The 21,694-nt window shown below is 35.5% G+C and overlaps 1 protein-coding gene across 1 annotated transcript in view; it reads left to right on the top strand.

Annotated features, from left to right (window-relative positions):
- Positions 1-342: 342 nt before the first annotated feature.
- Positions 343-21,694, top strand: part of LOC121418006 (putative methyltransferase DDB_G0268948) — a 38,540-nt gene continuing 17,188 nt past the window's right edge. The window contains exon 1 of the mRNA XM_041611711.1: positions 343-566. Coding sequence (XP_041467645.1) covers positions 459-566 — 108 coding nt within the window. The 5' untranslated portion in view covers positions 343-458. The remainder of the gene's footprint in view (positions 567-21,694) is intronic.

Raw genomic sequence — 21,694 nt, 5'->3', positions numbered from 1 at the left:
GTGATTGAGGTATTAAATTAAAGTGAACGGTAAAAAAAATGTAATTATCTTTTTGAAACCGATATACGCCCGCCAAATAATTTTTAGTATCCTTTATTCACGTTGTTTTTGCTCACTCATGCGTGAATATGAAATCTTCTTTGTTAAACCAGATGAAAGGAAAGGACTCTAAGCTTTACAATGATAGGCCATTTGTCTAATGTATTTATGATTAAGTTATGATAAGTCATCGCTAAATCTCGATTTCGTTTTTTTTTGTGGGACACACTGTATTGCGCCATTGTATGATGTGTTATCGCGCCGCCTTGTGACGCGACGCTAGCTAGATCATTGCCAAAATATTATTCTCGTCACTTTCGGCGCCTTGTGAAAGACATTGCTTCCTCAGTATATGGTAGGCGCAAATGTAATTATTGTGATCGTTGTGTTATCCTTATTGTCGCAGTATTGTTTCCAGTATGAGTCGTTTCTTTGAAGACAAAGAGGTCGCTATCAACTATCTCCAATATCGACCACATTATTCCACGGAGGTTGCTGAAGCAATCGTAAACTACCTCGCTGAATATGTGAGTACAGTTAATTTTGGCTAAAGGTACCCGTTTAGTGTTATAGGGTAGTATTTTCTCTCGCGCATTGCGTTCCATCAAAGAGAAAGTTCAAAGTCAAGAGCATTGATCATGCTGGCCTATACTGTGACAATGTGCATATCGAAAATGTAATGCGTTTTTTTTTGTCTGATATTCAGCCTTGATACAAATAAATGTCATGAATTTTGCCTTATTTCATGTGATTTCAGGGAAACTACTTTCCTTTCAGTTGTTCTTGGTTGTCAACAGTCGCATGTATATTCATATGAAAACAAGGTCACATGCAGATTTCACTTTTTTCAAAACTTTGGTAAACTGGGTACTGATCAAACATGAATACTGCCTCACAGACTCGGGCTTGAAATCAAAATAAGTCCTCATGGCTACACTTAATGTTGTAATTTTCCGAGGGCATAATAGAGGACGGGGGGGGGGAGGGGTTGGTTGACAAGAGCCCAAAATTTCCCCGTCACATCATGATGTAAACAGGACTTTTCATGAATGTACCAGTGTTGTAGTGCCTTGGTGCTCGGCCTTGGCCTTAAGGCCTACTTTTTTAAAGCCTTGGCCTTGAACATTCATACCTTGAACTTGAGAGTGCCTTGGTTTTGGCCTTGAGGAATTTGAGGCTTGAAATCTCAAAGCATTTTCAAGGCTTTTTCAAGGCATTTTGTATTTAATACATTCATTTGTTTTTACATAAGTAATTACAAATATCTAATATTATTATTCTGTATATTTAATGACACTAATGGTCAATATACTACCAGTCAGCAGTAGCAGCAGCAGTAGTAAGTGTACTAGCAGTGCCATAAATAATAGTAATTATCACCATAATCAAGAATTATCATATATGTAATACAGGAAACAGCAGTGATGAAAAATAACATATTGGTAAGTTGTAATCATGAATAATGGTGATAATAACAATGTTAATCATAATGATAATAATGGTTTTAATAATGATTATGATAAAGATAATAGTGATTTGATGACGGGAATAATTCTGACAGATCTGAATTTCGACAACAGTTTTCACACTTTAAATACAGCTAACTGAAACTCCAATGAATGAACAAGGTTGATTTCTATTCTAGTAGGATTTTCCTTCTATTGTTTTCTTTATTTTGAAAAGATTTGGTAAACTTGAACATAATGTTCAATTTTGTCATATCCAAATGGGCAATGTCAATGGCATGATGAGCCAAAGAATTTTAGGGGCCATGCATGCCATATAGAGCTAAATTTCTACAAAAAAAGTTGAAAAGCGATTGAAGCAAGCAAGCAAAAGATTTCACCCTCTTACTATAGCAAAAGCAAATTTTGTGACAATATGTATAAAAATCGATATGATATCTACACCTTCTCCTTATCTAAGTTTATTCTTGGTAGTGGAACTCTCTCTCTCTCTTTTGAGGGGGGGTTCTGAAATTTTTAAACAGGCGAGAAAGAGGAATGGGAAGATAGAGAGAGGGGAGAGGAGAAGGGGGAAAAATGTGCGGGCTTAAGAAAGATGGGGGCGACATATTTTGGCTGGTAAAGCAGAATATACTGCAAAATCAGTTAATTAGTCTGGTCAGTTAGCGGAATTATGTGGACACGGTGGACAAAAGCGTGATTTTTTCTCCAGACCTTTGTTTATGTATGAGAATTAAGAATGGGGTATGCTCCAAAAAATCTGGCTGCAGGAACAGTGAAAAAATGGGTGAAAATGTCAGAATTTATGAGTTCAGATTTGTCTGATATATAGACTAGCGCTAGTGCAAAACTCAATAGCAGTGTATTATTTTGCATTGGATTAGTTCTTGAATTCAGACCCTTTTTGAGCAGATCTTCTGTTTGTCCTCGCATCTTAATGCACCAAATATCTGAATGAAGATGCTAACCAAGCCGAAGGGTGACGGTGGAGGGGGTTGAATGTTGGTGTGTGTGTACATATTTTGGTCTTGGGGTAAAGGTGTGCAAGACACATTTTTTGCATGTGTTGGAAATTGTGTTGCCATGGTAACAGTGTATTATTGCAAAAATAAGGTAAAAATCTTGCAGTTAGAACCACTTCCTCTGTTTTTAACCGATTCTCATGAAATTTGGCACACACATTGGTCTTGAGGTGAAGATGTCTAAGACACACTTGTGTGTCTTCCAGAAATCTTGTTGCCATGGTAACAACATATTATCTGGTGAAAATTGGGAAAAAATCTTACAATTCAAACTGCTTCATCAGTTTTCAATCAATTCTAATGAAATTTGGCACACACATTGGTATTGAAGTAAAGATGTACTAGGCACTTTTTGTGTGTGTTTCAGAAACTGTGTTGTCATGGTAACAAAATATCATATGGCAAAATTTAGGTAAAAAACTTGCAATTTTTGAACTACTTCATCAGTTTTGAACCAATTCTCGTGAAATTTGGCTCACACATTGGCCTTGGGGTAAAGATGTGCAAGAACCTTTTTTTTTGCATTTGTCAGAGAGTGCATTACCAGGGTAGCCACATATGATAGCCAGAAATGTAGGAAAACTTGTGGATCAAACTTCTTCCCCTGTTTTTAGTCAGTGCTCATAAAAATTGGAAGAAATATTCATCATAGCAGCAATTCCACAGGTTGGGACAAATCATGTAACGTGAGTAACCGACACATTCCAAAGATTTGCCAGGAGCATAATAGAATTTCCCAAGTTTTGTTTTTATACAAAGGATAGTCAGACTGTGTACTTTGTTGTGATAAGGAGATGTTTAGTTCCTATCAATAATAATGGAGTTACAGCTCCAAGTATGAGTCAAGGTGTCTCCAAATGTAACGTGAGTAACCGTGGAATAGCCCATAGGCTAAAGATTCATATTAAATTCTAAATGTCTTCTCTGCATTAAAATGTGGGGGTATTAATCACCTTCATTAATATTTCTTGGTTTGAGGGGAAGGGGCAGGATTAGTCCTTTAAATCTGACATCAAAGAAAGTTAAAGGCAGTGGCCATTAGAAACATAAAAATGATAAACACTCTTAAAAAAACGCATCCCCTTAAGGGCATATCGGCTGGAGGTACACTGGGTGAATATGATATCCTCTGCTGAAGCAGAGGAGTTCCAACACTGGCAAGCAAAACAAAATGTGTACCCCTTCTACTTTCAACAGCTGATTTTCCAAACCTTAGTTCCACCTCCACAAGATGTGCACCCCTCCCCATACCACTTTTTAGTTCTACTTCCCCATGCTCAAACCAGTCTACACCTTTGTCCCTCAGGGGTCAATGCATTTTTTAAAGCTAGACATTACTCTTTTTTGGGGGGGTGGGTCTTTAGAAAATGACCTCATTAAAATTACAGTTAAAGGATTATGACTAGGAACTTACCCCCTGATAATACTTTTTAGCAGAAAATGCCCCCCCCCCTTCAAAGGTAAGAAGAGTCATTTGCACTTCAGACCATTCATTTGAAGCTTAATGCATTCTGATTTGATAAAAAAATTGTTTACAGTACCCAATTAACCATTGTTTATTTATATTCTCCTACTCAGTCTTTTATTCATATTCATACTTCGTTCCTACTCTTTCTTTTTAACTTTCACACCACTCTTGATTTTGAGCTTCACCATGCCATCTCCTTCTGTTTCCTGTCTCTCTCTCTAAGTATATTTTTTCTGACATATTTTAAAGTGTACCTTTAATCATGCAACTAATTATTATAGAAATATAAATATATACAAAAATATCTGCACTTGTTTTAGAAATTCACTTGCAAATCCATGACTCAGTAACATACCATATCAAAAATATACCTATGTGCACAATAGATTTTAGCCTTATATTTTCTTTCATTCAATTTTTTCAGTATATTTCTGTGACAGCACCTGCTTCATGCTTCAAATTGATTAATTGGACACCGGAAACTTTTTTTCAAAGCAGAATGGTTGAGGCTTTAAATCAATATGCTGAAGTGTAAAGGATTTCCCCCTTTTTTTTTTGGGGGGGGGGGGGGTAAGTTCCTAGTCGTTATAATTTCATTTTAATCTTTATGTGGCAATTTTCTAAAGCCCCCCCCCCCAAATAAACAATGTAAGGGGTGTATTTTAAGAGTGTTTAAGTTCCTCATGGTCATGGCCTTTAACCTTCTATATTTTATGTTGTCAGTTTTTAAGGACCTTCTCGGCCCCCCCCCCCAAAAAAAAAAGGCCTATAAATATTATTGAAGGTGATTAATACCCTGTGCTATTATATGACGTTATAAAGGGGAATCAAACCCAAATAAACACTTGTTTTTAGAGGAAAATGAAAAATCAGACAAGTTTATAGGTCAAAGTTTGAACAATATCGGACAAACCATAACAAAGTTGTGAACATATTAAAGTTATAAACATTCGTAATCACTACACCCATAAAGACTTCAAATTGACCGCATATGTGATGTCACAGTGATTTAAGAAGGCAAGGACCACTCTTCCATGTACTGGAATAATTAATTAGCTAAAAAAAAATTCAAAAGTTTTACTTCAAATTATATCTTTCTTTCATGAGGAAATAAAACATACTACCGGGTTTATATTACGGCCCCAATAAAATAGGGATTTAGGAGAAAACCAAAAATCCTGAAAACTACTAGTCTTATGGAAAAGTTGTCCTTGCGGCCCCACCCCTTGTCATAATTTACTTACCCAGTTGCCAATTTGAATTCTACATACTAGTAGCCTTAGGGATCTTAATTTTAAAGCAGCCATAACTATATTTTGCTTGTCCGATTTCTTTAAAACTTTCACCATTCTTATTTTTCTCCTTTTCCATGCACACAACATTATGACCAAGGCTTGATTCCCTTTTAATACTGAATATGAATCTTTACCCAAAATGAATATTTGTGTCAACTTTTATGAGCACAGGCTGAAAACTGAGAAGTAGACTGATCCACAATGAGTTTTCCCCATATTTCAGGCTAAATGTGGTTACCAAGGCAATGCACTCTCTGGCAAAAGGTTCTTGCACATCTTTACCTCAAGGCCAATGTGTGAGCCATAATTATTTCATGAGAATTGGTTCAAAACAAAAAAAAAACTGATGAAGTAGTTCAAATTGCAAGGTTTTTACCTAAATTTTGCCATATAATATGTTGTTCCCATGGCAACACAATTTTGGAAACACACACAAAAAGTGCCTTGTACATCTTTACTTCAATACCAATGTGTGTGCCAAATTTCATTAGAATTGATTGAAAACTGATGAAGCAGTTTGAATTGTAAGATTTTTTCCCAATTTTCACCAGATAATATGTTGTTACCATGGCAACAAGATTTCTGAAAGACACACAAAAGTGTGTCTTAGACATCTTCACCTCAAGACCAATGTGTGTGCCAAATTTCACGAGATTCGGTTAAAAACAGAGGAAGTGGTTCTAACTGCAAGATTTTTACCTTATTTTTGAAATAATACACTGTTACCATGGCAACACAATTTCCAACACATGCAAAAAATGTGTCTTGCACGCCTTTACCCCAAGACCAAAATATGTACACACACACCAACATTCAACCCCCTCCACCGTCACCCTTCGGCTTGGTTAGCATCTTCATTCAGATATTTGGTGCATTAAGATGCGAGGACAAACAGAAGATCTGCTCAAAAAGGGTCTGAATTCAAGAACTAATCCAATGCAAAATAATACACTGCTATTGAGTTTTGCACTAGCGCTAGTCTATATATCAGACAAATCTGAACTCATAAATTCTGACATTTTCACCCATTTTTTCACTGTTCCTGCAGCCAGATTTTTTGGAGCATACCCCATTCTTAATTCTTATACATAAACAAAGGTCTGGAGACAAAATCACGCTTTTGTCCACCGTGTCCACAAGTAGGGCATTTTTGACGCTAACAGACCAGACTATGATAGGCAGTACATCTTTTCTAAATTTTACATATTGTGTTTTGGGTTTAGTGTCTCAGATTGACAAAACAAAGTAAAAAAAAGTTTACTTCTTTTTAATCATATGGTTCGACAGTGAATTTCATTTCACTACAATTTTACGGAATGGTTCAATAGAGAACTCTATTTAACTGTTTCCAGAAATGATTAGTATTTACCCTCCGCCAACTAAGGATATGGTGGCACCCCGTTATTTAATATCCTTTTGAACCTAACTGTATTTGTTAGTATTCTTTATTCTGGTTTTTGAGGTAAAATAATTGTAGAAGATACAAAAAATGAGAATTGAAATAAGCAGAAAAAGAAGCATGAAAACTGACCAGAGTCCTAAAAATGACTCATTTCAGGTCAGTATTTGAAAATTTTAATTTGCGCTTTGTGCTCTTTTGGCCCCCCTTCCCGAAAAATTACCTGTACAGTAAAAATGCCCCTTTCCCAAAATTGAAAATGCCCTTTTTTCCAAATGAAATATACATTTTTTAAAATGAAATTTATATTAAAACATAATACATTTTAGATTCGAAAATCACCCAATTTTGGATTGCACTCGCATCAATTATTTTTTAGTACGTTACAAATCGTGTTCATGGTTACAAAAATGTTTAGAATGTCCAGTTTTTCAGGTTGTAATACCACAAGATTTTAAGCGCGCGCTTTGCGCTCGCATTATTTGATTAGTGAGTTATGTATCCTACTATATGAGTCGCTAAATGCAGTCCTTAACAGCTTCCTTTTCTGGTCATTGTGTTAAAATTTTCAGCTAGCTCGAAATATTTAATTTTCATGTCTTTTTACACGAAATGTCTTGAAGTATGAGCTCATGATTCCCGCTGACAACATCTCACAAAAGAAGCCCTTTTAACAGTTACTAGCGCCACATTTGACCCAAAATCAAGTTTTACAACTTCAGTCAGTCTCCAGAATTGATTTTTTCCAAATCCGATTGCTCGCTACGCTTTTTCGCGGAAAATCAAAGTCTAATTCAAAATATCTATCTTATCAATTAGAAATCACTTAATAAAGGCTTTGCTCAACTTGATTCTACAAAACACAACTACTTCACATAGTTGATAATCACATTTTGAAAATATCTGTTTTTACCAAAATATCCATTTTGACATAAGCGCTCTTTTTTCTTTGAATACCCCCCCAAACAAAAATACGTTCTGCCGCCCCTGTCCCATGGAGTAGATAAAAGTACGTTGAAAATGGGCCTGCCAATTGTGGTAATACCAATTATTGCAATGTAAATCGCGTAGAAAATAATGTATTAAAATCTACAAAGGTAATTATATTATAATTTTGACATTATGTCGAGATCTATCATAAATTTATTTTTGTTTTACATGTACAGGGGCCGAAATTTTTGCTCGCTCATTTTGCCCGCTCACACCTTTTATACATTTTGCCCTGTGTGCCATGTCATGCATGTCTGCCGGCGTCTAAGCATTGTTGGCTCATTGTTCCATTACATCGAAAGTTTGAAATACCTTGACCTTGAGGCTTTCAGGCCTTGGCATTGGGTTTCCATGCCTTGGCCTTGACCTTTGAGGGTTGAGCCTTGACTACAACACTGGATTGTACGCCATCGATAACGCGAAGCTTTATGCAGGAAAAGCATTCAATTCAATTCAGGTTTATTCAACCATAAAAATGTGTATATAAAATCATACATAATTATGCAACAAAATATGGCTAGGACCATAAAAAAGCAAACTGCATGTAGAGAATGGCCCCCAAAACAATAGCATTGACATAATTTACAATCAGAAACAGAAAACTAAGAAAACACAAAATTTTATCAGCAGATATATAAATGTATAAACATACACACATACACACACCCACACACACACACAGATCCTGGTGTTTTAATAGACTTTCCTTTAAGTAGGCCCTACACATTTTTTTGAAACGGGATACAGTTGAACAATCCTTAAGTGAAGTTGGGAGTTGATTCCATTTTTTTATACCGACTAAAGCTAGTGAATTTAAAGAAGAAGAAAGTCTCACTTTCGGAACATGGAAATTATTTTTTTGTCTAGTAGCATAAGAATGAACATTTAAATTGAGTGAAAACATATTGCAATACTTCAATGGAAAAATGTGATTTTTAACTGAGTACATAAAGATTTTAGTATTTAAAGTAATTAGTTCATGGAGAGGTAAAATATTCATCTTTTTGAAAAGGGGTTTACTAGCACTTTGCATATGGGACTTTGTAATTAACCGGATTGATTTTTCTGTAGGATATATGGCTTTAGAAGGCGTAATTTGTATGTATCACCCCAAATACAATTACAATAATTCAGATGTGGCGAGATAAGGCGACTATACAGGATATTTAAAACATTAGAAGGTAATATGAATTTCAATTTATATAAGATACCAGCATATTTAGATAGAGATTTACAAATTTCTGATTTGTGCATGCTCCAATCCATGAGCTCATTAAAAGTAACTCCAAGAAACTTTATATTCTTCAATTTAGAAATTACAAGATTATCAGTTATAATATGTGGTAGGTCATGGGGCACTCTCTTGTTCCTTGATCTAGATATAATGTTGTTTGTTTTGGCTATATTCAGAGATAATTTATTTGCTTTGAACCATGTAGATACTTTTGCTATTTCCCTGTTCACCGACAAGACAAGTGTTTTAATGTTACTGCTACTCATGAGTGCACAAGTATCGTCGGCAAACAAGGAAAACTTGAGGAAGAGAAGAAGATTTTATGATATCATTGACATATATATAAGGAAAAAGAGAGGGCCCAAGACAGATCCTTGAGGGATACCACAGTTGAGATGCTGTATTGAGGATTTGACACCATTGACCATCACATATTGACTTCTGTTAGATAGATAATCTTTAAACCGTTTAAGGGCAAGGCCTCTGACACCACAAGAGTCAATTTTTTTTTGCAGTATGTGATGGTCAATGGTGTCAAATGCCTTTGACAAGTCCATAAAAAGTCCAATGCAAAAATTATCATTTTAAAGTTCATTTTGAATATAAGTACATAAATTAGAGACAGCTAATGAAGTCGAGAATTTTTTTCCTGAAACCATGTTGAGCATCAGTTAAAAAAAATATTCATCTGTAAAACGTTCATGAATGATTTTTTCAAGAATCTTTGCAAAAAGAGGAAGGATAGCAATTGGCCTGTAATAAGTTAAATCGTTTGCATTTCCTTTTTTGAAAACTGGTACTACCTTGGCAAATTTCAGATGATTAGGCACTATTCCTGTAGAAATTGATGTATTGAATATAAAACATAGTGTTTCAATGAAATAATGTACAGATTTCTTTATAACTTTAGGGCCTGTACCATTAGGGCCGCTTGCTTTTGAAGAATCTAAAGAAAGGACAATCTTTAATATTTCATTTGGAGAAGTAGGTCTGAAAAACAGAGTTCGGTGATTTGTTTCCGGTTAAGAATGAATCATAATGATGACACACGCACAGGAGGAATTCTGTCAGCAATATTCTTACCAATATTCAAAAAGTAAGAATCAAAATGTTCTACTATATCTTTTGATGAATTTAACTTTGAATCATTGCAATGCATAACTGATGGTAACTTCTTAAAGCGTTTATTACCCAGTATATTATTTATTTTATTCCAAATCTTTTGTGTGTTTCCTCTAATTTGATTAAAGAGTTTAGAATAATATTCAGATTTAGTACTGCGTAATAAGTTTATCAATTTGTTTTTGTACTTAATGTAACTTTTCTTTTGCTTGTCAGAATATTTGTTCAGTAACTTTTTATACATTTTATTCTTCTTATTTATGGATTTCATGAGGCCATTTGATAGCCAAGATTTCTTAAAAGTAACTTTCGCGTTTGATTTTGACTTCAATTCTGGAAAACATGTATCATAAATTGAGTGGAATATTGATATAAAAACATAGTAACAATCATACAATTAAACACACATCCGATCACAGTTGGTTTATAATTCTTACATTTTAATTTAAAAAAACAACATATCACATTCAGGCATGCTACAATTCAGATCTGATCGTATAATAAAATCATACCTTTCATCTATATAAATGGCAACACCACCTCCTAATTTATGTTGTCTGTTTATATATACAGGATTATAACCATCTATATTATACATCTCAGTTCTTTTACTTGATTGAAACCAGGTCTCTGTCACACAAATGGCTGTAAATTTATGATACATGTATATTCAAGCTAACATTGAACAAAATGCATCAAAATTCTGGCATAAACTCCTACAAATGACATGGAGTAGTGAAAAACTATTATATTTTTTTTATAATTGGCACTGAATTCTTCGCAAACAGTATATGAGCATTTCCTTGGTTCGATATCACAAGGAGATTCAAAGTCAGTATTTAAATGCAAATTTTCATTTATATATTTAACATTATCATCAGTTTCACATAATAAAAATGGATTGATTTTCATATTTTCAAAGTGGTTAGAATCAATGTCAATATTCAAATGGAAAAAAAGCATGCATATTCAATATGTAATCATCATCACATTTGTAATGATTAAAAGGAAAAATGTCTATACAAGTTCCGCATATCATAATGTAACATATCTTGTGTAGGGTTTGCACATCTCATACATTCACCACTGATTGCACACGCCCCATGCATTCAATTAGATATATAGCATCAACAACAACAAAGATTGTGACAAAGAGAAAATAAAGAGTAATAAGTCACCGTATTTACATAAACGTCTAGAGACTATATACATTGAGTAAGTTAATTTAAATAAGTTTATACCAACATGATATATAAGTATAGGGAGCATTCGTGATTTCTTTATATGTCTCTTATCTATTATTACTACATTTTTTTATATGAAAGAATTCAGAGAGAAGAGAGAGAAAAAAATCACGAATGTTCTACAAATATTTTCAATACGCATTCAAAATCAAACAGGGGTCTCCTAAAGAGTAATATAATCTTTAAGAGAAATCCCTCCATGAAATAATATTAAATCAGCCCCTTTCATTTCATATTCAGATAAATTAAATATAGAATTGAGTACATGTGAATATAAATAGGTTTGTAGTATACAAATATGACATACAAGAGAGCAATCACGAAGTAAGAATTCATCAACCCCTCTCAGTTAACTTTCAGGTAGGTACATGTAAGAAGAGTCAAAGTATCCATCATAGTCCAATTTTGTTGTTATTTGTTTCCTCACTGTCCTACCATCTGTTGCTTACAGAGAAATGAGAATGCGTCCGTCAGATGACCATGCTGCCAAAATCTTACTGTTTGTTGTTTACTGGCCATGTAAGCACTGTTCAGAAGATTGCGATATGTTCTGGTAAGATCCTCCTTATATTGATTCCACTATGCTTCAGTTTCCTTCTATTTAGAATGAGTGACTGTCGATGTTGGTAGGAAGTCAGCTTCACGATGATCGGTCTAGGTTTGATGTCTTTTGATGTACATGTAGCTGCACCATCTTGGTTAGTAGATGTTAATCGCCGTCTTACCCGATGACATCTGTCGATGTGCTCAGATTTCAGATCATAGCCCAATCTATCTCTTGCTAACTGACATAGAAGCAGTACACATAGCTGTAGTTTCACTTAGGGGTTCTTTAACGCCAAAAATCCTGACACAGACCGCAGGTCCCTATACTATGCTAATGAGCAAAAAGGCCAGATTCATCCAAATCATCTCGTGGCTGAATCCTCCTCCTTGCAAAATCTCGTGATTCATGAGATTATCTTTCTCTAAGAATTTACCTGTTTTAACGTCAAGTTAAATGAAAAATTATCGCACCATCAGATAGAGTAAATGTTACTCTTTCATATTGGTCATTTATTTTGTATGCAATATTTTGTTAAATAAGTAAATTTCTGGGCTGAAAATGTGCCTCAAAACTGAATTTTCTTCCTCTGTTTTCTTTTGCACATTGTGCAAATCTGTTTATTTTGAGCCTGAATGATATCTATTAATATCACTATAAAGCAGAACTTCTGTACTTTCTCACAATGCCACTCTTGATATGCGGCACCTTTTAATCGGGTCAAGATTACACTTTTCAAACAAAGGTACAAGACGAGATTTCTGAAATTTTGTACTTGCATGAAACCCAGAGTTCTGATTGGCTGGATAAGGTTCACAGAACGGTAACCCGACAAATGCTCCGGCGACGATTGCTCCGGTGACAAATGCCCCCCAAAATGCGACATTTGCTCCTCGACATTTGCTCCGCCGACATTTGCTCCGCCGACATTTGCTCCGCCGACATTTGCTCCGCCGATATTTGCTCCGCCGACAGTTACTCCGCCGACAGTTGCTCCACCGACAATTGCTCCACATTTAGCGACAAATGCTACCCGAACGACACATGCTCCGGCGACAATTGCTCCGCCAATATTTGCTCCGCTGAAATTTGCTCCGCATGTACGGACAAATGCTCCGCTGATAATAGCTCCGCCGAAAATGCCATCCACCGAAAAATTATTTTTTTTGTAAAACTAACAACGCTTCTTCTCCAAAGCTGTATGGTCATTATCATTATTCTATATATTTTTAACATTCCTAATTGAATTGTTCAGCGGAAAGAAATAGTTTGGCTCAAATTAAATTTCCCATCAGCGCTTTTATTTCGATTATTTCTCCCTTTCTTTCCTTGAAAACAACCTTCTCCCCCGTCCCTCTCTCCTGTTTTATTTTATTTTTCTCTCTCTGGATTCCTAGTAACTTCTATTACTATTTCTTTTACAACCTCTCCCTTCTCCTTTCTCGCTCTAATGCTATTTTCGTCTGTTTTCACTCTTTATTTTTTAAAAACTTTTTCCTACCCCCTCTAATGGTATTGAAAACTAATAAAGTTTTACAATCTTGTTAGAAAGGTGTTTCCTGTCACTTTCACTCCATTTTTTTCATTACTTTTTCCCTTCAATTACGTGCAGTGTGAAGACAACTCTCTTCTTGAAGGACATGTCCACCCCAATAAAAAGTTGATTTGAATAAAAGAGAAAAATCAAACAAGCGTAACAATGAAAATTCATCGAAATTGGATGTACAATAAGAAAGCTATGATATTTTTAAGTTTCGCTTAATTTCACAAAATAGTTACATGCACATCCTGGTTGGTATTCAAATGAGAGAAATGATGACATCACTCACTCACTATTTCTTTTGTATTTTATTATAAGAAATATACAATATTCAAATTTTCTCCTCATTTTCCTGTGAAAAAAAGTCGTATTTCTCCTTGAACATGTGGAATTATCATTGTTTAACATTTCTTTGAAGGGGTAGTCCTAATAGTCATTTCTTAGCTTTATTCTTATAAATCAACATAAATATATGATATCATAATCCTTATTTGAATAATGCAATCGCGAGCGCGAACAATTTCTTTTTCATTGTATGTGTTTTGTCCTAAAATTTGAACATTCTGGACAATGATATCATGAAAAGATGTGTATGCAACTGGATAAAAACTACAAATGAGAAGCGCGAGCAGAAATTGTTAATACGCGCTTCGAACTGATCAAAAAGGTACCTAAGTTTGCCTGCAGTTAGCCATGAAGGAGTTACATATTTTAACAATCAAATAATGCGACCGCGAAATGCGAGCTGAATTTGTTTGACATTTCTAAAAATGGAAATTCTAACACTTTTTGTGATTTCAACAGGATAGGTATACAACTAAACGATTGATGCGAGCGCCAAACGCAAGCGGAAAATTTCGAGATTAAGACCTAAAACGACATAGCCTACTCTATTCACGTTTTGTAAATTATGTAAAGGATGAGTAATTGGGGATCTTCCTAACAGTAATAATGCGAGCGCAAAACGCAAGCAATTTTTTCATATATACGTTTTGAACTGATCGAAAAGGTACCTGTTAAGGACTGCTTGCAGTTAGCCATGAAGACACTACATATTTAAGCGATGAAATAATGCGAGCGCGAAGCGCAAGCTAAACATTTTTACCTTTCTACATAAAGAATGAAAAAATTAAATCAATTTCTTTAATCATGAAAAGGATAGCTATATAACTAAACGATTGATGCGAGCGAAAAAATTCGAAATTTAGTCCTAACAAGTGGAATGCCTCTGGCCGTCTCACCTGCATCACGCGGTTCAATATAGCAGCAGTGCTGACTTTGAATACTACTCTAACTCGCACAAGATGTTCAGTGATACATGGTTACTCTTATGTCCACTTTTTATGAACTAGACCAATAAACTTACAGAGATATGATGGTTATTCAACAAAAAACCCCAACATGGCCAAAGTTCATTGACCTTACATGACCTTTGACCTTGATCATGTGACCTGAAACTCGCACAGGATGTTCAGTGATACTTGATTACTCTTATGTACAAGTTTCATGAATCAGATCCATAAACTTTCAAAGTTTTGATGGTAATTCAACTGATACACCCACTTCGGCCAAAGTTCATTGACCTTTGACCTTGGTCATGTGACCTGAAATGCGCACAGGATGTTCAGTGATATTTGATTACTCATATGTCCAAGTTTAATGAACTAGACTAATAAACTTTCAAAGTTATGATGGTAATTCAACAGATACCCTCGATTTGGCCAAAGTTCATTGACCCTAAATGACCTTTGACCTTAATCATGAGACCTGAAACTTGCACAAAATATTCAGTGATGCTTGATTACTATTATGTTCAAGTTTCATGAATCAGATCCATAAACTTTCAAAGTTATGATGGGAATTCAACAGATATCCCCAATTCGGCCAAAGTTCATTGACCCTAAATGACCTTTGACCTTGGTCATGTGACGTGAAACTCATGCAGGATGTTCAGTGATACTTGATTAACCTTATGTCCAAGTTTCATGAACTAGGTCCATATATTTTCTAAGTTATGATGACATTTCAAAAACTTAACCTCAGGTTAAAATTTCAATGTTGATTCCTCCAACATGGTCTAAGTTCATTGACCCTAAATGACCTTTGACCTTGGTCATGTGACATAAAACTTTAATAGGATGTTCAGTAATACTTGATTAACCTTATGGCCAAGTTTCATGAACTAGGTCCATATACTTTCTAAGTTATGATGTCATTTCAAAAACTTAACCTCAGGTTAAGATTTGATGTTGACGCCGCCGCCGCTGCCGCCGCCGTCGCCGTCGGAAAAGCGGCGCCTATAGTCTCACTCTGCTTCGCAGGTGAGACAAAAACGGGACACTCTATTCATGTTTTGTAAATCATGAATAGGATGAGTAATAGGGGATCTTCCTGTATTAATAATGGAAGAACAGAGCACGAGCGGAAAATTGTTGATATTTTAATCTGAAACTGGAAAATGATTTAAATAGAGAACAAGTTGCGTATCTGATGAAACATGCTCGCGTGTGTTTCATATTTAGACCTAGAAACTAGGCATTCTAAATATATCTTTTATCATGAAAATCAATAAAAAAGAGTGTATTTCAGCTCTATATTTCAAGCAATTTGTAGGAAAATTGTGAGGTGGATATGGATCGTACTTAAAAAACAGCTAATATTTTTCATTATTATTACTTTAGGTTTTGACAAGAGACCGGGACGTCATTAGGACAAGTCATCACATGATCTACCTATTCCTCTTGCTAAGTGCGAGATGAAACAAAAGGGACAATTTAATTATAAAATTATTTATCTTATTCATTAAGCTAATATGCCTGAGTAGGGCACGAAATTATGGCCTGAAAACTGGACATTTTAAGAACTTTGGTAATTATGAATGAGATGCATGAGTAAATACATTTTTAACAATTAATGCAAGCGCAAATCACGAGCCGAAACTTTTGATAGACTGTCACGAAATGTGGAATTTTAAGAAGTTTGATGCATAATCAATATTGGTACATACATTACTTGCCAATCAAAATGCGAGCATGTCGCTAGCTAATACGTTTTAACAATCAGATCTGCAAAGGAATATTTTGAAAACTTTATGGAATACACGAAAATAATAAAGGTAAGTTAACATTTGCAAGCGTGTAGCACCAGCAGAAAATATTAATGTTCAGATCGTAAAACTAACATTTTTAAAAATCAAATTAAAGCAATCAATTTGTAAATGAAACAAAATAATGAAAGTTCGATTTCCGCGGCGAAATATCTTTTGCATATTGATTTCCAAACTGATATTTAAGCTCCATATTAAACAAGATATGTAATCAACTAACAGGCAATGCGAGCACGAAGTGCGAGCGAAAATTTTATATAGTGAAATATGAGAGATTAATTTTTATTTCCAAGTCTTTCACCTGTCTTCCTCTTCTTTTTTCTCTCTTTTCCCTGTTTTTTTTCTTTTTCCCCCTGTCCCCATTTTTTATCTTTTTTTTGCTCCGCCAATAAGGGGAGGGGGGACCCGGGCCTCTCGCCCCCTGGATTTGCCTATGATATAAAGTGGTACAACAATTTGAATGGTAAAACAAAACAATACAAAAAGTATGTAACGCAAAAGGATATAACAAATATTTTCGTCAGAGCAAGTGTCTTGTTTTCTTTTAGGCCTTGTAACAGTAAGTAGAGCAATTGTGAACAAAGCAATTGTTATTCGAGGAGCATTTGTCGCAGGTATTTTATGTAGGTCTTATATTTATTTTTTAAAGCAACATGCCGAGAAATTGTCGATGGAGCAATTGTGGACGGAGCAACCATTGGCGGAGCATTTGTCTCTACATGAGGATCAAATGTCGGTGGAGCAACTGTCCCTACATGCAGAGCAAATATTGGCGGAGCAATTGTCGCCGGAGCATGTGTCGTTCGGGTAGCATTTGTCGCCGGAGCATTTGTCGCTAAATGTGGAGCAATTGTCGGTGGAGCAACTGTCGGCGGAGTAACTGTCGGCGGAGCAACTGCCGGTGGAGCAAATTTCGGCGGAGCAAATTTCGGCGGAGCAAATTTCGGCGGAGCAAATATCGGCGGAGCAAATGTCGGCGGAGCAAATTTCGGCGGAGCAAATGTCGAGGAGCAATCGTCGCCGGAACATGTGTCATGGATTCCACAGAACAACAGGCACGGGGTATTTGAGGAAATTACCACGTGGGAAGTGTGACCTTCCCATGAACCCAGGCACTGGAACCGTTAGAATTTGCTACTGTGTGGTCTCTTTGACCAATTAGAGTGCAGTATTCTTGTTTTCAAGCTGCTTTATGTACTTGGCAAATGAAAAGTGTGATCTTGACCCGATTAAACCAATTCTTATTTTGAAACCTATATAATTTTAAAGCATACATATTCAGCTTTATCATGATCTAAAAATCATTTGGGCTCAAACAAAAGTAATGTGTGAAAATAACAGCTTTTGTCAGGTGAAAATAATTATTTTGTAGTATATTTTAGATCAAAATTTTAACCTATATTACAAAATCTTTGAATAAATTCAAACACATGACCTGAAAGAATGATTCTTCTTCTTTACAAATTTACCAATATGAAATTCGATGCCCAATTAGAGCAGCAATGACCGACTGAAAAGAGATGTTTTGGTCCGCATCAAGCTCATTAAGTATGCAAAACCTCTCAAGTCATGAATATCATTTGGATGAAAGAAGCCACGTTTTTTACCTGCCTACTGACTGCAGTTCCTTCTCGAGTACTGTTCCTGGTCATTCAGGGCCATTTGCAAATTTTTTATGCATTCATTTTGACATTCTGCCTGCGCTCTGAGATTCTTTATTTCATGTTCTACTCTATCCACTTGATTTTCAAGTTCATGAATCTTTCCTTCTTGTTGCTCTACTCTATTTATAAGCTTCTCAGAGTTTTTGAATTTATCATTTAATGTCTGTATGACTGCTTCTTTCACAGCAGCTAGAAAATCTCCCGAAAATCTGCATCTCTTATAATTTCCTTTACAGGCACCTGGGAATGGGGCTTTGTACTTCTAGTATCAGGCATTGTTAGTACTACACCTCAGTCTTTGTCATTAACAATAAGCAGATTAGTTGTAAGCTCGATGAATAGAGATTACTGGACAGGTAATAAGGTATAAGCTAAGTCAAATCAGCATACCACAACTGTGCAAAATCAGAGTTGAACTTACGTAAGAATCAAGGCTGTGGGACTGTAGACAGAAAAAGCTTGAAGTCTAGTTCAGCATGTCATAATATGGCATTAAATATACAGCTTTAAAAGCAGCATGGTGATCCAAATATTCCTCTAGAACGGAGAAAGTACACGAAGTAAGTTATAGCATGTTCAGGTGATGTAAAAGGGAGATAAAATCACAAATTAACAAGAAGGTTAAGAGCAAGTTCAGAGCAGCTAGAGCAGAGCATATTCTTGTATCCTCTTTATTTTCTGTATACTGATCGGTCAGTTTTTCTTTCTTCTCTCCTTTTTGGTTCTTGGTTGAAGTACTTTTTGGATCATGGTCCTAAACCATTTAATCAGTATGCCAATTAATGCGGGTGGGGTCCGGAGCCCCTCAAGATTCAGCCATTTTAAACCCAAAGATGGCTTCTATTTTTAATCAAATCACGGGTACAGGTTATACACAAAATATTACTTCAACGAAGTGGAGTAATGAACCACTTTCCTTTCTTTGTTTTTCCCTTTATTTCTTTTCTTCCTTCCTTCCTTCGTTTCTTCTTTATTTCTATATTTCTAAGAAAAAAGAAAGAAAACGAAAGAAAGGACGAAAAAGGGAAGAAAGAAAGAAAGAAAGAAAGGAAGAAAGAAATAAAGAAAAGGTAATAGCAAAAAAGAGAGGAGAGGAGAAAGAAAAGGAAGGGAAAAAGAGAGAAAGAAAAAAGGGAATTGGAGAAAGATTTTAAAAAATGAAGGAAAGAATACAAAAATGAGAGGGGGAAATGAGAAAGAAATCGAAAGAGAGGGGTAGGAAAGGAAGGAAAATGGTAGGAGGAGAAAGAAAACCAAAAAATAGAGGGAAAGGAAAAAAAAATAGATCTTGCTACCACGTACAAAACTGGAATTTCTTTTGGTTTTGTTGGAGACAACAATATCGGCGCGTGCCATTGACCCCCTCCCATTTTAAGGAGGGGCGAAGAAGGAGTAACAGAAAAAAAAGAATGAGAAGATAAGATAAGATGAATGACTATTATCAAACTATTCAAAACGAAATGACTTGATTTAATATGGCATTGTATATTTTGGAATTCCACAAACTGCATAACTCGTCGCTGATTCCACGAAGTGGCACACGCGACCGTTGATGCGCGAAATCACTTTTTTTTTTTTTAATATTTTTTATATTTTCAATTGCCAGTTGCTATATGATTGTAAAGTTTAACAGAATAAAGAATGCACATACCACTAGCCAGGTATTTACTCCTGTTTCCCCAAAATTTTATCGAATGAACAATCTTGACATAGCAGTGATTCAAACACAAGCATAACAAGTGTCGTTTTGTGGAAACTATTACTTCAGCGGCTTGCGTAGAAACGGCGCGCACGTGATTTTGGGACGTTGTGCCACTTTGTGGATTCAGCGACGTCAAAGAATCCACGAAGTGGATCACCCAATATAGTCTGGTCTGTTAGCGTCAAAAATGCCCTACTTGTGGACACGGTGGACAAAAGCATGATTTTTTCTCCAGACCTTTATTTATGTATAAGAATTAAGAATGGGGTATGCTCCAAAAAATCTGGCTGCAGGAACAGTGAAAAAATGGGTGAAAATGTCAGAATTTATGAGTTCAGATTTGTCTGATATAGACTAGCGCTAGTGCAAAACTCAATAGCAGTGCATTATTTTGCATTGGATTAGTTCTTGAATTCAGACCCATTTTGAATAGATCTTTCAAGTCCTTGCATCTCAATGCACCAAATATTTAAAGCAGATGCTAAACAAGCTGAAGGGTGACGGTGGAGGGGGTTGAATGTTGATGTGTATGTACATATTTTGGTCTTGGGGGAAAGATTTGCAAGACACATTTTTTGCATGTGTTGGAAATTGTGTTGCCATGGTAACAGTGTACCATTGCAAAAATAAGGTAAAAATCTTGCAGTTGGAACTTCTTCCTCTGTTTTCATCCAATTCTCATGAAATTTGGCACACACATTGATCTTGAGGTGAAGATGTCCAAGACTTATATTTGTGTGTCTTTCAGAAATCTTGTTGCCATGGCAACAACATATTATCTGGTGAAAATGGGGGGAAAAACCTTACAATTCAAACTGTTTCATCAGTTTTCAATCAATTTTCATGAAATTTGGCACACACATTGGTATTGAAGTAAAGATGTACAAGGCACTTTTTGTGTGTGTTTCCAAAATCGTGTTGCCATGGGAACAACATATATTATATGGCAAAATTTAGGGGAAAAAAAACCTTGCAATTTGAACTACTTTTTTCATCAGTTTTTTTTTTGTTGTTGTTTTGAACCAATTCTCGTGAAATAATTATGGCTCACACATTGGCCTTGAGGTAAAGATGTGCAAGATCCTTTGTCAGAGAGTGCATTGCCTTGGTAACCACATTTGGCCAGAAATATGGGGAAAACTCATTGTGGATCAGTCTACTTCTCAGTTTTCAGCCTGTGCTCATAGAAGTTGACACAAATGTTCATGTTGGGTAAAGATTCATATTCAGTATTAAAAGGGAATCAAGCCTAATTGGTCATAATGTTGTGTGCATGGAAAAGGAGAAAAATAAGAATGGTGAAAGTTTTAAAGAAATCGGACAAGCAAAATAAAGCTATGGATGCTATAAAATTAAGATCCCTAAGGCTACTTGTATATGTAGAATTCAAATTGGCAACTGGGTTCAAGTAAATTATGACAAGGGGTGAGGCCGCAAGGACAACGTTCCCATAACACTAGTTATCAGGATTTTTGGTTTTCTCCTAAATCCCTATTCCATTGGGGCCGTAATATAAAGCCGGTAGTATGTTTTATGTCCTCATGAAAGAAAGATATAATTTGAAGTAAAACTTTTGAAAAATTTTTTTTAGCTAATTAATTATTCCAGTACATGGAAGAGTGGTCCTTGCCTTCTTATATCACTATGACATCACATATGCGGTCAATTTGAAGTCTTCATGGGTATAGTGATTACCAATGTTTATAACTTTAATATGTTCACAACTTTGTTATGGTTTGTCCGATATTGTTCAAACTTTGACCTATAAACTTGTCTGATTTTTCATTTTCCTCTAAAAGCAAGTGTTTATTTGGGTTTGATTCCCCTTTATAACGTCATATATATATTAATCACCTTCA

The sequence above is a fragment of the Lytechinus variegatus genome, chromosome 7, assembly GCF_018143015.1.
Source record: "Lytechinus variegatus isolate NC3 chromosome 7, Lvar_3.0, whole genome shotgun sequence".
Classification (NCBI taxonomy): Eukaryota; Metazoa; Echinodermata; class Echinoidea; order Temnopleuroida; family Toxopneustidae; genus Lytechinus; species Lytechinus variegatus.
Note: the sequence above shows the minus strand (reverse complement) of the source record. Positions and strands in the feature narration are given on the sequence as shown.